General features: G+C 32.8%; 1 protein-coding gene across 1 annotated transcript; it reads right to left on the bottom strand.

The window, feature by feature from the left end:
• Positions 1-5,921: 5,921 nt before the first annotated feature.
• Positions 5,922-15,037, bottom strand: LOC145269830 (uncharacterized). Its single transcript, XM_080125545.1, has 2 exons — positions 14,354-15,037; positions 5,922-8,660 (listed from the first exon to the last, which is right to left on the bottom strand). Exon 2 carries the CDS (start codon positions 7,317-7,319, stop codon positions 6,861-6,863), a length of 459 nt encoding a protein of 152 aa, XP_079981671.1. The 5' UTR covers positions 7,320-8,660; positions 14,354-15,037; the 3' UTR covers positions 5,922-6,860.
• Between the last annotated feature and the right edge of the window lie 262 nt (positions 15,038-15,299).

The following is a 15,299-nucleotide window of genomic DNA, read 5'->3' as shown; positions in this document are numbered from 1 at the left end:
ACAGGAGCTGCTAAAAACAGCCAATCCTGCCTTGACAGAGTACAAAATAGACTTTGTGGCTTAGTGGGGGATGCCCTTTTCTCTAACCTGCAACCTCTCTCCCACAGAAGAGACGTTGCGAGCCTATACTTGTTTTATTGTTATTTCCATGGCAGGTGCTCGTCTGAACTCCCATCTCTGGTCCCCCCTCGTCAATCTTCCACGAAAAACACCCGTCTAGCCGAATCCACTGTGAAAAATTTCCCCCACTCTTTATCTGTGCCTAAATCAAAACGTGGATTCCATGAACAAAGCTTCTTTCTTAGAACTGAACTGCACGCCTGTGGAACTCTGTTCCGTCTGCCTGCTTCCCACCTGACTACAACTTGGATGTGTTCAAGTCTAACGTTAACAAATTCCTAATGAACCGTCCCCTTAAGTAAACACTTCATTAAATCTCCACACTAACGTAATGTACTTGCAATAACCCTTATCCCTGACTTGATAAGTGGTGACCACTGTGTAAAAAAAACAAAAACAAAAAAAAAACAAAAAAACAATGGTGCGTTAGGTCACCTGGGATTCACGTTAAGATTTTTTGTGTTTCTTAGAATTAATAATGCGTTATTTTGGTTTCTAACGTATATAATATGTATTTATTTTAATCAAACTCAACCGCCGCTTCTAAGGAACACAAAAAAATCTTAATGTGAATCCCGCGTGTTCCTTAGAAGAACTGGTTGAGTTTGAATAAAATAAATACGTACTCTGCATGAGTACCCTTATTTTTTTATGTCTATACTGGTTATCTCCCTTAGATTTAATGATCCATTGATATAAGCGCCAAAAAATCTTTATCATGTACGTACCCGTCTCGGAACGAACATGTTATATACTAAGACTCATGTAAATTGATCAAGTAGCTATATTTTTAACAAACAAAATGCAATTCATGAGGAAACTAGAATGACGTGTCTTGATCCGCCATATTTAATAAAGGTAAACACCTTAATTCGAACTACCGACGTTTTAAAATCAGTTTGTAATCGCTAAAAATCGTAAAAATGATTTTTCTATGCATAATACTTGCTATTTGGAACTTGCTATTTTCGTTTCATGGCGGCATAAACACTTTTCTGTATTAATTAATTAATGTATTTTTTTATTGTGTTCTATTCTGCATAAAGGCCTTAAGATTGAAGCATATTTTAATCGTTTTTATATTATAGAATAAAATATAAAAATAAAATGTAAGATTTTGGGATAAATTTATGATAAATTCTTTTCACATTGCAAATATGCCCGTATGAATGTATAATTATCAACGTATGATAATGATCTTGGAAAATAAAGTAAAAAAAAAAAAATTGAAAAACAGGAACATAGAAAAATAATTTAATTAAAAAAAGGTAAAAATTATACGAACATTCAATGTCAGTAAGTACGGATGCACAGACATGAAAAGAAAACCAGTCTGTTTTGCCTACCATCCTCCTCTCTTTAACCGTTTGTGTTTGTCCACTTTAAATTTTATGCAGTCATTCTGATAAATTTTAATGCAGTTTGTATTTTTTAACGTGTAATTTTTTCAATAGATATAAATTGTTTCATTAACCAATTGTAATTTTGTGTAAATATTAATAAATAATGGTGTTAACATTTTTCAGTGAATAAATCATCATTAGTTTAATTAATGAATTTAATTAACTTTATGCAGTTTGTCTTTCAAGTTTACATTCTATTTATTTTAAATAATAATAATTATTTCAACTTTTTTCCAATTATTATGAGGTCGAGACTTTATGTCACACCTTCGTTTATTGTCGCATCGTGTTGCCGCTGATTGAGTTTGTTACAAGTCTCATGGCTCGCATACTGAACACATCATCACAAACTTTGGTTCCTATCAATGTCTGTAGCAACTGGGCACTGACAACTGATAGACTTAGAAAAGAATTGTTCCTGACCTTGCTAGCTGTTATGAGAGGTGTGATTTGGAACACGCGTATGAGGTTATGGACACAGGAGCCAACAAAACTGGTCCTTACTCTAAACTAAAACGTGACCTACACTGGACTAAAAAACGTGTCAAAGCTGATGTTCATCTTTGTTACCCAAAATTCTCTTGCCTAAGGCACATACTTACTCCTCTCACACGACAGACACACGCAAAAGACACCCACCTTCGACAAAGTCAGACGAAGAGAGTCTAACCCTCTCGGCCTTGATATGAACCTTCAAATGATAATAGAAGATTCGTATAAGGTCGAGAGGAGCAAAGTCCTCAGATCCGTAGACCACTCTTATATGCGTGTTCCAAATCACACCTCGCATAACCGCTAGCAAGGTCAGGAACAATTCTTTTCTAAGCCTATCAGTTGTCAGTGCCCGGTTGCTACAGACATTGATAGAAACCAAAGTTTGTGATGATGTGTTCAGTATGCGAACCATGAGACTCAATCAGCGGCACCACGATGCGACACTAAACGAAGGTGTGACATAAAGTCTCGACCTCATCGTCGCACTGTTTACAAATAGGCGACATTGCCAAGCCAGTTGAATGAAGTCTCTTACCGACCCAGAGAGCATCTCGAATTACCAGCCAGGTAATTTCTATAAAAAAGTGAAAGAGAACATATATCTGTAATTGTTTAATTGGAAATGTTTCGATTTAATTAATGAAAATGGGAAAGTTTTTCATTTAATTTTAGGTCAATTTATTTTTTCCGGAAGCAATTGTTCTTCAGTTTAATTTTTTTGTTATTTCATGCTCCAGCCATAGTTTAAAATAATGATTGCTCCCTTGGATTTTAACGGCAGGTGCGCAAAATAAAATGGTGTCTCCAGTTTCGGTGATAAAGTGTAGAAGTACTCGCAAATATAATAGAGGACGAATCAAGAATGGTGTCTGGGTTTTTGGAGCCGTCGAACGTGGGTCAAACCTGTGCAATATTACCAGAGTTGACAGCAGGGATCGGGACACGTTATTTCCGATAATTAATTTGTGGATCCTAACAGGAACACAAATTCTATCTGATGGATGGGCAGCATATAAAGGTCTGGACTACTTTGATTAGGGAAAATATGAAAATGGTGAAGTTATTCATGAAGAAAACTTTGTTGACACGATGGACCCCCTCCGGGTACACGCACACCCTAGAAGGTTTATGGTCCCATTGTAAAAAAAAAAAAAATTGAGAAAAGTTGGAAACAAGGAAATTATAAATTTTAAATGTTTTTCACTGATGCAGTTTACGCAAACAGAAATATGAGGAAGAAAATGAGACATAAGTCATGTTACACCGGTAGAAAGATTAAGTTTGTGAAGGAATCAAGGGCAGACAACTAAACAACAATTTCATAATATAACGTGTACTTTTTTCTTTTGTAGAAAATAAAGTTTTCAAATAAAAACAATATCTTTTAGGTCATTTGATATAAATAAAAACAAAATTTTAAGAATATATATATATTCTATAAAACTATCTGTTTCTTTCCTAAAGTTTTTATTTTGACTTTTAAGGTATTCGGCAACTTTGAGAATTAATTGTGCCTTCTAGAGAGCAGGGCTAACATTTAGTCTATAGTGCCTGCCTACTGCTGTAATATTGTCTTTGATTAATTTGTGTAGGCCCTCGCACATGGGCGACTTTAGAAAATTATTTACTTTATCCATTTTTTTCAAAAAGTTGTTTTCCTATAGTTTCTGTTTCCTCACATGTGTGTCCGTCTTCCTAGACACACGCCCCCACTTTTGTTACAAAAATAGATTATGGAAGGAGTGGAAAGAAAAGAAAAGAAGGTGAGATTAAACAAAAAAAAACAATAAAGATGGAGAGTCTTATTCTAATGTCTAAAAATGCCAAACGGAAAATACATGAATGAACAACAAAAAAGGGCAAAACAAAAAGAAACTTACATTCATGAGAGAGAAAGAAGTGTCTATAAAAAATGTATTTCTTTTTCCGTCAGCACAAAAGTGAAATAAAAAATGTTTTCTCTTTAAAACGCATAATCTAACGTGGCAATTATGTGACAGGGCGTATGTTGAAAATCATATTCATATCATTCAGGTTTGAAAAGCCTTGCAGGAACACAGTCATGATGACCAAATACATTCAAGAGAAGTTGTTTCAACAATGACGCTGGGCCCATCTACACCGAATTTGAGAGTGTGATTCAAATGAAACCTAGTTGTGTTCTACTTGAGAACAACTATTATGCAATGCTACACATAATTGAGTATGTAAATATTATTTAACTATCTGTACAGAATTGAAGATTCAATCAAGTAAGTAAAATATATAAAGAATTAATATATAAAAAATAAGAAAGCAAAACATTTTTGTTGGATAGATACAGTAAAATATCTATTTTTGCTCCAAAGATTTTCAATTCCGTAATCTTTTACTTTTATTTGTTTATTAATTTTTGCATATGCTCTTTTGTTACAGTGTTGTGCAAACTAAAATTCCAATAATTTTTCTTAATAAAATTGATTTTTAAATAATTTTATTAAGTTTTGCATATGGCCGTTTTGTTGCAATGTTGTGCAAATTTAAATTTCATTATCTGGATTCTTATAGAGTCCACATTTGAATTTGTATCAAATTTCGAACTATTAAATTTGAATTTTCTCTTCTTTGCCTTTTGTTTTTTATCTTAATACTAGCTGTAACCAGGCCACGTGTTGCTGTGGCTCAGTGTGGTTTCACGAAAAATAAAACAAAAAAAAAAGAAAGTGTTGAAAAAGCTTCAACCAGAACTAGCTCCCATAGTTACAAAGCTGTTTAAAAGTTGTCTTAAGAAGAATTGCTTCCCAATACCCTGGAAAATCTCATCAGTATGGCCTGCATTTAAGGATTCAGGTGATCATTCATCTTCCTCCCAGGACAGGCCAATAAGCCTCCTGTGCATCATCAGTAAGTTGCTGGAATCTGTGCTAAATAAAGAAGTAGTCAACCACCTCAGTAAAAATAACCTTGTTAGTGACATGCAATGTGGTTTCCGTTCTGCTAGATCTACAGCAGATGTGCTACCGGTTATATCTCATAGGATTAGTAAATCCTTTCTAGGGCAATTGCTCTTGACATATCAAGGCCTTTGATAGGGTATGGCATAAAGGTCTACTTCACAAGATCTCCAGCTATGGTATAGCTGGAAATATCTTTTCAATTGTGAAATCCGTCTAGCTGAATCCACTGCGAAAAATTTCCCCCACTCTATATCTGTGCCTAAATCAAACCGCGGATTCCATGAACAAAGCTTCTTTCTTAGAACTGCACGCCTGTGGAACTCTGTTCCGTCTGCCTGCTTCCCTCCGGACTACAACTTGGATGTCTTCAAGTCTAATGTTCACAAATTCCTAATGAACCGCCCCCTTAAGTAAACACTCCATCAAATCTCCGCACTAACGTAATGTACTTGCAATAACCCTTATCCGTGAGTGGCTTCCGGGCCTTGATAAGTGGTGATCACTGTGTAAAAAAAAAAAAAAGAAATCATTTCTCTCTGATAGGTTCATAAGAGTAGTGGTTGATGGACAGAAATTAGAAGCTCACTGTATAAATGCTGAAGTCCCTCAGGGGTCCATCCTGAGCCCAGCTCTTTTCCTAATATACATCAATGATCTTCCAAATCACATCCTATGATCATTCATAGACATTTATGTTGACGACACTACCATCTATGGTAGCACATCAAAGGCAAAGTTTTCAGTAAGAATGTGATTGATGTTTGTAAAGATAGATCTAGATGTCTACTTGGTTATAGAATCAAAACTCTTGCAAAAACCTATGGATGTATGCAATAATGACTGCTGCATATATATATATATATATATATATTATGCATGTATACAGAACTGGTCTTTAAAAATTCTGCAAAGAGCATATCGATCCAATTGATAAAAAGTAAAAGCAAAACAAAAATATTATATTTTAAAATTTATTTGGACGCTGATTGCGTCTTTTGTCAGTTGAACAGTTATCTTATGGGAGTAAAGGATTTTTTCATTACTTAAAAAATGCTGCAAAGAGCATTTCGATCCAATTGATAAAAAGTACTTGAATCTCCGCAAATACCAACCTTCCGTCATAGTTTGTGCAGAGATGATAACAGTATAGGATTGCCTCAACAGGCTATACCATCGGATGAAAGAAACACTTGTTTCAGATCTAAATCGTGGCAGAATGAGAGTATAGTCTATGGTAATCAAGTAGGACCACTCATGTCGGGAAGACTGATGAAGAACCTGAACTGTATAATGGGCCCTAGTAACGTCATGGGAAGCAGCACGACAGTTATGCACCATGGCAGAAGAAGTGAAGAACCAGACAAAAGACATCTAGCCAGGTGTTTATGATATTTGCTCACCACTCCCAATGTCATCATATTTGTTGAGCTTTTGATGTACTGCCTCATGCTTACTATGGTGGCTCGATATGCATGGTTACTTTCAGTGACGCCTAGGCGCTCTTCTTTCCGTAAGTATAGTCTCCTCTTTTTTTAATTTTACTTTTGTTAGTTTGAAGAGATCAAAGGGCTCCTCCTGGGGCTAACACTCGATTCTATCACAGTTTAAATTTATATCCGAGGGCTCTTTTAAGAATAGACACTGTTCCCTTTATGGCTGCTATCTGTATTTCCGTACAGTTTGGTCTTCCAGGGATTGCTTCTATGTATTTCTGAATGTTCTTTTTTATTATGCCAGTTGCTCCCGTCACAACCGGTATAATGTTTATTTCTTTCAGAGACCATGTCGTTTATAGATCATTTTTTAGGTCCTGATATTTTGTTATCTTTTCCCATTAAGCTCTATTAAGGCCAAAGTCATTCGGAACTGTGACGTCGATAAGGAGTGCAGTTCTTTTGAGCTGGTTCTATATTACTATATCTGGCTTGATGGCCTTGTCTTTTATGTATCTGCTCGCCTGTATGTCTTTGTCGTAGAACACTGTCACGTTTCCGTTGGATGTTATCGGTGGTGATTCAGGTCGTCGAACATCTGGGAACATATCTACTTGCATCTCTTCACAGATCTTCCAATGTAAGTATCTACATACTTTGTTGTGGCGGGCAGTGTAATGACCATTGGGTAGAAGGATCTTGCATCCAGACATTAGGTGGCTTGGGCTTTCAACAGGTGAGTGATAGAATCTGCATTGGTCGGTTTTTTGTAGACCAGCAATTTTCTTAAATCCATTTGTGAATAAGCCTTGGTCTTGTGCAGCTATAATTAATCGTTCTTCATCAAATGGAAATTTGTCATTTTTAAGCCATTGTAGTGAAGCCTCCTTGTCAATGTAGTTCTGGTTCAGTTCATGGAAGAACTGTTCCATGAACCTGCCTGCTCTCTTATGTTGTTGCCATCCTTCTAGTGTTGTCTTCAGTGTGTAGTCGCATATGTTTATTTAAAGTAGAATTTGTAGAAAATGAACATCCACATAATTCATAGTAATTAGGTTTCCCCAGTGTGTGTTCGCATGTGTGCCATTGCATTAGTTTGCTGTGTAAATGTTTTACCACACACTTCACAAGAAAAAGGTTTCTCTCCAGTGTGTGTTCGCATGTGTGATTTTACCTGACCACTGGTTGCAAATGCTTTACCACAAACTTTACATGAAAAAGGTTTCTCTCCAGTGTGTATTCTCCGTGTGTGTATTGTAGCATCAGATTGATTTGTAAATGTTTTGCCACACACTTCACAGGAAAAAGGTTTCTCTCCAGTGTGTATTCTCACGTGCCTTTTTAATACTGTATTAGTTAAAAATGCTTTACCACAGACTTTACATAGACAAGGTTTCTCTCCAGCATGTGTTATAATGTGTAATTTTAATTCAGCATTGGTTACATATGTTTTATCACACACTTCACAAGAAAAAGTTTTCTCTCCAGTGTGTATTCTTTGTATGTGTATTGCAGCATAAGATTTGCTTGCAAATGCTTTGCCACACAGTCTGCAAGAAGAAGTTTTCTCTCCAGTGTGTGTTCGCATGTGTGACTGTAAATCACAATTCCTTGCAAATGCTTTACCACACACTTCACAAGAATAACGTTTCCCTCTGATCGGTGTTTGCAGGTGCTCTTTGGTTTCAGAATAATTTGAAGATGCCATACCTCACATGTCAAATTTGTCAGCGTGTTAGTCTTTAAACTAGAACTGGTTGAACATGCTCTTTCAGACACTTTACAAGAATAAAGAATAAATGAAGTTTTCTTTGATGTCTTGAAGCAACATTTAACGCAAAAAATTGTTGAAAATACTTGACCACACACTTCACAAGCATTTTTAGTGTGTGGTGATTCAGAGTTGCTTAAAGATGATCATCTAATATTATATTTTTATAGCAAAAAAGGTCATTTGCAAACACTTCAAAAGGATACGATTTCTCAATATGGTTTATCTCTTTAAAACTTTAAACTTTTCACTCAAAATCTTAAGCTAAGAATCTCACAGGAATAACATTTATTTTCAACGTTTCCAAACATATTTTTAAATGAATTAAAATGCATCACGTTTTAAAGCAAGCTGCCTTCAATGCGTGTTCATCAACAAATGTTCTCAAGTTTTTGTTTCATTTCTGCAAGTTGATTCATCTCTGTTCTTTAATGAGAGAAAAGTGATAAGATCAGTTCAGAAAAAAATTCTTTTGTGTTAATTATATGATTTTATTGTCCACCTGTGAAAAAAAAAAAGAAATAAAATTATACTAATTTTACATAAGTCCAACTTGTAAAGAATAGATGATACAAAACTCCCTTGTGGGGTGGTGTTGCCTATCACTTTCACCTAACAATTTAATAAATGTTAATAATGGTTTTCTAAATAATATCGAGAACTGTTCAAATTTTAATTCCTAAAGATGAATGAACACTCCATACAGTAATCCAGGCATTTGATAAATAAACTATAAGAGAAAACAAAAACAAAATAGGAAATAAGTTATTGAATTCAATTTCTCAACAAGTGAAGCATGCATGATCCCCCGTGAGTGCACAGTGAATGAGGCATAAAATAAAATCTAATGAATGGGGCAAAAATTATAGGGTTAAATAGTGTCATTTATTTTGCAATTTTGAGGCATCTGTGACCCCTTTTGAGCTCCTGGCAGTGACAAATCACAGTGAAAATGGACAAATGGTGCAGTTTCACGCCTTACGACATGTATATTTGAATTTAGCACCATGGAAAACCACTATATAGATATACATATCAAGTTTTTGAGTAATATGAGAAAAGAGTTCCAAAAAAGCATGTTTTTAGCCCTAAAAATCCCAGAAGGATATTAACCAGAATTTTGCCAGGGTCACCGATACTGAATTTACATTAAGAACAATAGCCTCCACATTTTGGCCAAGTTTCGGGATAATCTAATGGATGAATTCAACGCTATGGGGGAAAAGTGTCATTTTAGGCGATTTTGGGGCATTTGTGTTTACCTCTTTTGAGCCCCTGGGGATGCCGAATCCCAGTGTAAATGGATAACGGTGCATTTTCAGACCCTAAAACATGTATATTTGAGTTGATCACCGTAAAAAAACACTATATAGTCAGACATATCAAGGTTTTGTTGAGAAATATAAAAGAAGAGCCACAAAAAAGGGCGTTTTTAGCACTAAAAGTCCCCAGGGATGTGAACCAGAATTTTGTCAGGGTCATCTATAGTGAATTTACATTAAGAACAATGGCCTCCACATTTTGGCCAAGTTTCAGAAAAATCTAATGGATGGATCAAAATTTATGGGCAAAAAATATAATTTCTGGACATTTTGGGGCATTTTTTTTACCTATTTTGAGCCACTGGGGACGCAACGGGAATTTTTGCAAAAAATTTTTTCTTTACTGTGCACATCTATTTAATGAAATACAATTTGTGGCAAAATTTCAAGAAAAATTAATGGGCGGTTATCTGACAATCGTTCGGACTAACAGATGCATGGATGGCTGCACGGAAGAATGCACAGACGCCACTGAAAACATAGGTCCATCTCCGATAAATCAGGGGACCAATACAAAAGAATGTTAATAATGGTATTCTAAAACATAGTGACAATATTTCAAATTTTTATTCCTGAACATGAAGGAACACACCATAAAATAATTTAGGTATTCAATAAATACATTTAGCATTCAATAAATACACTTTAGCATTCAATAAATACGCTTTAGCATTCAATAAATACATTTTAGCATTCAATAAATACACTTTAGCATCCAATAAATACACTTTAGCATTCAATAAATACACTTTAGCATCCAATAAATACACTTTAGCATTCAATAAATACATTTTTTGTGGAAAGAAATGAAATAAGAAACATGCCATTAAATTCTAATTCTAAATACAAAAGAATATCTGTACAATCGAAACACAACAAAATAACAGATGTAGTGGGTCAAACTATGGACATGTAGACTGTGTTATAAGGTAAGAAATAAATGCTGTTATACAAGAGGTAAAGATGATGATGATGCTGATAAAGATGATGATGAAAGGAAAGACAATTGTTTTACAGTTTGATAATAAAGCATCGGTTAATATATTGAATGAGAAACCTGTGATGGGGAAACACTCAAATGTGGAACGAGGCAGAAATGTAGCAATTACAGAAATGTAGGCTTAAATGATAATACGCAAAAACTGGACAGAAATACACAGTAAAATTTGTTATTGCAAAGGACAATTCCCCCCCCCCCATATTTGAGGCTAATGCAATTCAGCAGATTTATCAATGCAAATAGGAAAATTATATCTGTAGAAAAGATAGAAAATAATCTCCTCCAGAAAATGATCAAATACTCAAAAAGTGAAACAAGATAATTAAAGGGGTGTGGGGAGCAAAAGGCAACAAAATTATTTTAACCATAGTTCTAAATTGAGGCATTTTTTTTGTCAAGATAGAAGCACCTTCTAAATTAAGGCATTTTTTTGTCAAGATAGAAGCACCTTCTAAATCGAGGCATTTTTTTTTGTCAAGATAGAAGCATCTTCTAATTTGAGGCATTTTATTTTGTCAAGATAGAAGCACCTTCTAAATTGAGGCATTTTTTCTTGTCAAGATAGAAGCACCTTCTAAATTGAGGCATTTTTTTTGTCAAGATAGAAGCACCTTCTAAATTGAGGCATTTTTTTGTCAAGATAGAAGCATCTTCTAATTTGAGGCATTTTTTTTTGTCAAGATAGAAGCACCTTCTAAATTGAGGCATTTTTTTTGTCAAGATAGAAGCACCTTCTAAATTGAGGCATTTTTTCTTGTCAAGATAGAAGCATCTTCTAATTTGAGGCATTTTTTTTTGTCAAGATAGAAGCATCTTCTAAATTGAGGCATTTTTTTTGTCAAGATAGAAGCACCTTCTAATTTGAGGCATTTTTTTTGTCAAGATAGAAGCACCTTCTAATTTGAGGCATTTTTTTGTCAAGATAGAAGCATCTTCTAATTTGAGGCATTTTTTTTTGTCAAGATCGAAGCACCTTCTAAATTGAGGCATTTTTTTGTCAAGATAGAAGCACCTTCTATCTTGACAAAAAAAATGCCTCAATTTAGAACTATTTCTTTAGAAGGAAGTGGATATTCCTTACATAAAAAACTGACTTTGCATCTCACTCTGTCTTCGTAGGGGTGAAGTAAAAAAATAACAGATCGTTGGTAAAATAAAACCGTTCTCTAGAATTGTTTTATTTTACCAACGATCTGTTATCATTTTTACAAACGAAAAAAAAAGAGGCAAGACGTTCGATAATCAACGTCATCTCGAACCAATATACACGCAGTGCAATAGTTACACAAGGACATAGAAAGAAAGAGTTGTATGTTTTAGTTGTTTATATTATGGCATATCAACCCTTTTGGGGTTATTTTAATTACGAATACACCAATCCTGGGAAGAAAATTCACGTTTCAAGTTCTTTATAATTTTCAAAATTTATCCACAGGGTTTTGTTTGGTGGTTTTGTCTTTCAACTTATCAACCTTTATCGAGTTATTTACTGCCGAATCCAATAATTTTGGTAAAAGGTTTTATGCTTCAAGTTCCTTTAAATATTTAATCATGATGTTTGCAACTCGTAAATGTAGTAAGTGAGGAAGTTTTCTTTACGATTTACAGACCCGTGAACTAATCACGGCTCTTGAATTATCAACTCAAACTTCCTTGAAACATCAAACTAATTTCCCCCTTTTGTTCACTCATAAATGAACTATTATTTTCAATGAAAATATTTCCTAAAATGTAATAAATCTTTTTCCTTTTATAAATTGAGAGTTAACCTTGTTTGTTATGTTGATATATTTTCTACAAAAGAACCTCGTAAATTCGACTCTCTGTCTCGCTGTCTTTACTTCTTTTCCCCACAATAATAACATTAATTAATAATACATAAACAACAATAAAAAATAAGGAATAGGCAAAAGTTTCTGTCAGTTTTTATATTAGCAAGGCAAATAGAAAAGTGGAATCTGCTGTGAAGATAGCAAAGAACCTCCGCCAGAATTACTAAAATATTTATGCAAGATAATTAAGTGGGGGAGCAAAAGGCAACAAAATTATTTTAATCATAAAGTAAAACTGATTCAATTATTGCAACTCGTAAATGTAGTAAGGATTAAAACAAAACAAAAAGTCAGAAAGATTGGAAGAAAACGATTGTGTGGCAAAGACTGGATGAAAAGTTATATTTTGCCAAAGTTAATGGGCAGCTGTTTATTGTTAACTATTCTGTACTTTTACCTTACAATTTAATAAATAAATAAAAATTAGTATAAAACTTTGAAAAACACAAAAGTAATAGACCAAAAAGCTTTATTATGAAGAATTAAATTTTAGCAAACATGGTTTACTGCGGAATTTGAGTTAGATTTTCTGGTTTACCAGTTTTTAGTTATTATTTCGTTTAACAAATATTGTTATTGATATTTTTTAAAACGATCATACTTTCGCATTAATTTAAAGAAAAATACAAAGATTAATATAAAATACCATGTGTTTTTATATTAATGCTTATTAAAATATTTTAAAATATTTATTTAAGGCACATTGTCAGTCGAATGAAATATATATTCAAAAATATATTTATTTAAAAATAAATTATCATGTAAATAAATGAAATATATTTTTAAAAATATATTTATTTATATAAAAATTATCATGCAAAAAGAATAAAATATATTTTAAAAATATATTTATTTACAGTCAAATAAATAATATAATTTTAGAAAATATTTATTTACAGAGAAATTGTCATGCAAATGAATAAAATATATTTTTTAAATATATTTATTTACAGAGAAATTGTCAATAATAGAAATAATAAACAAATTAATTAAATATATTTTTAAAAATATATTTATTTACAAAGAAATTGTCATGAAAATGAATAAAATATATTTTTTTAATATCTAAAAATATTTGAAAAAAAAAATATCACATGCAATACATTCATAAAAATAAATAAATATATAAACATATATTAAAAAAAAAACAGTCTACAGATATGTGATAATTAAATTGATTGACTTACCGAGGGTGGCTCGGTGGGAAGGGAAAGACACTCATGGCTGTGTGTGAACGGGCCGGCCTGGTGTTTGTTAATGAAGAAAATAGGATGTCTATTCCTTATAGCTTAAATAGACATTCCAGTCTCGTTTCAATCTCGCTGAACGAGAGATTGAGACTATAAAAACAGTCACCTTTGTAGGTTGTTGTTGTTGTAGTTTTTGTTCTTGTCGTTGTTAGAGATCTATCAGACCGGTACGACAACTGTTAACAGCGCGTTATATTACAAGAATACGTTTGCTTGTAAGCAACGAGGTAATTTTTCGTTGCAAGTTAAACGTCTTTTCTCCCCCCCCCACTCGTCGGTAGGAAATATCGACAGATATTCTTATTTATTATATTTAAAATCAATAATGAAAATAACAAACAATAAATCGGAATTTTGTTTTAATTTAATTTTCTTTTTTCAAAATTTGTTTATTGATAAAAACATGTTAAAGTTTAAATAAATACTAATAAATATTAATAGATTAAAAAAAATGTTGTATAATTCGAAATCGTTTTTTTTAAAAAGTCCGGATTTATTACACTACTGGTCCACCAGTCCACCCACACATTCGAAGAAAAAAATGCGTGGCCTAGTAATGCCATAGACATAACAAAAGAATACCGACACTTCAAATGCGTTTTTAATTTGAACTCCGTGAAAAAATGTCTAGAAAACTCCATTTAAATATATTTTTCATATAATGATATATATTATTTTAAGATTATAAAATAAAATATTCAAGTTCAAAATACCGTGATCTTTTTCGATAAATTTGTGATCAATCCTTTTTACATTACAAATAATATCGTAAAAGTCATAAAATTACTTACTTTTTTGCCCAGTTTTTTTCTTCTTTCCAATGATTTAAAATAAGAAATTAATTTTCGATATTTAGATAAATTATTTTTCCATATTCCAATCATAAAAATTAATTTTTGGGTTAACCAGTTTCTTTCTAACAAATCACGTCGTATCGATCAAATTGAAAACGACTTTGTACTTTTTGAACAAATTTACCTCCCTTGATTATCGCTCTTCACTTCAGGTCCACCATACTTTTTATTTATTTATTATTATTTTTTTTTTAAAGAATATTAACTTTTTCATTTATCCCTTGTGTTGAGAAATAAATAAATATTTAAAATAAATGTCACTAAAGCAAAAGCACCGAAATGCCTTCACAACATTTCAATGTATTGTGGTCATTTTTTTTATTATAGACAACAAACGGAAAGAAATAGTCAATAAAAAATATGTTACAAGTCTATGTCACTAAAGACAAGATAAATTACTCTTCTACCTACCTGGATAAGTATTTTATGTTTTAACTTTAAAGTGTTTATTTAATTCGAAACAAACACACTACAACAAAGTGGCCGATATGAGATTATCACTTTTAGAGTCTCGATAATGGCTTGAATCCAAAATAAAACAAAAATAAATTCTAATTTTTATAATTCTGTGAAAAATACCGGTACTTATTTGTTAGAAGAGCGAAAATCGAAATCGAAAAAAAAATTTAAAAAAATTAATTTTCATTAAAAACAAGGTATTATTTTAGAAAAAGCGTGAATTCGAACAAGTAGAAAAAAATATTGTTTTTGTAGATTTCCGTGTGCTGAAAAAGGATGTGAAGACCATATTGTCACAATTTAATAGTTTCGGAGATATTAATATTTTTCCAACGGATTATTTTCTTTGTAAAATCAGCTATAATAGCGTAGGTCGGCTGATTGCGCATGCGCACAGACGCCATTTCACTGACTTTATTTACGA

This window comes from Euprymna scolopes, chromosome 45 (assembly GCF_053919585.1).
Source record: "Euprymna scolopes isolate OS-2025 chromosome 45, ASM5391958v1, whole genome shotgun sequence".
Lineage (NCBI taxonomy): Eukaryota > Metazoa > Mollusca > Cephalopoda > Sepiida > Sepiolidae > Euprymna > Euprymna scolopes.
The sequence above is the reverse complement of the archived record's forward strand: the minus strand, read 5'-3'. Positions and strand labels throughout refer to the sequence as shown.

What these genes read in the sequence shown, in the direction of transcription:
- LOC145269830 (XM_080125545.1), bottom strand. Translation starts at nt 7,319, where the DNA reads ATGGAACAGTTCTTCCATGAACTGAACCAGAACTACATTGACAAGGAG.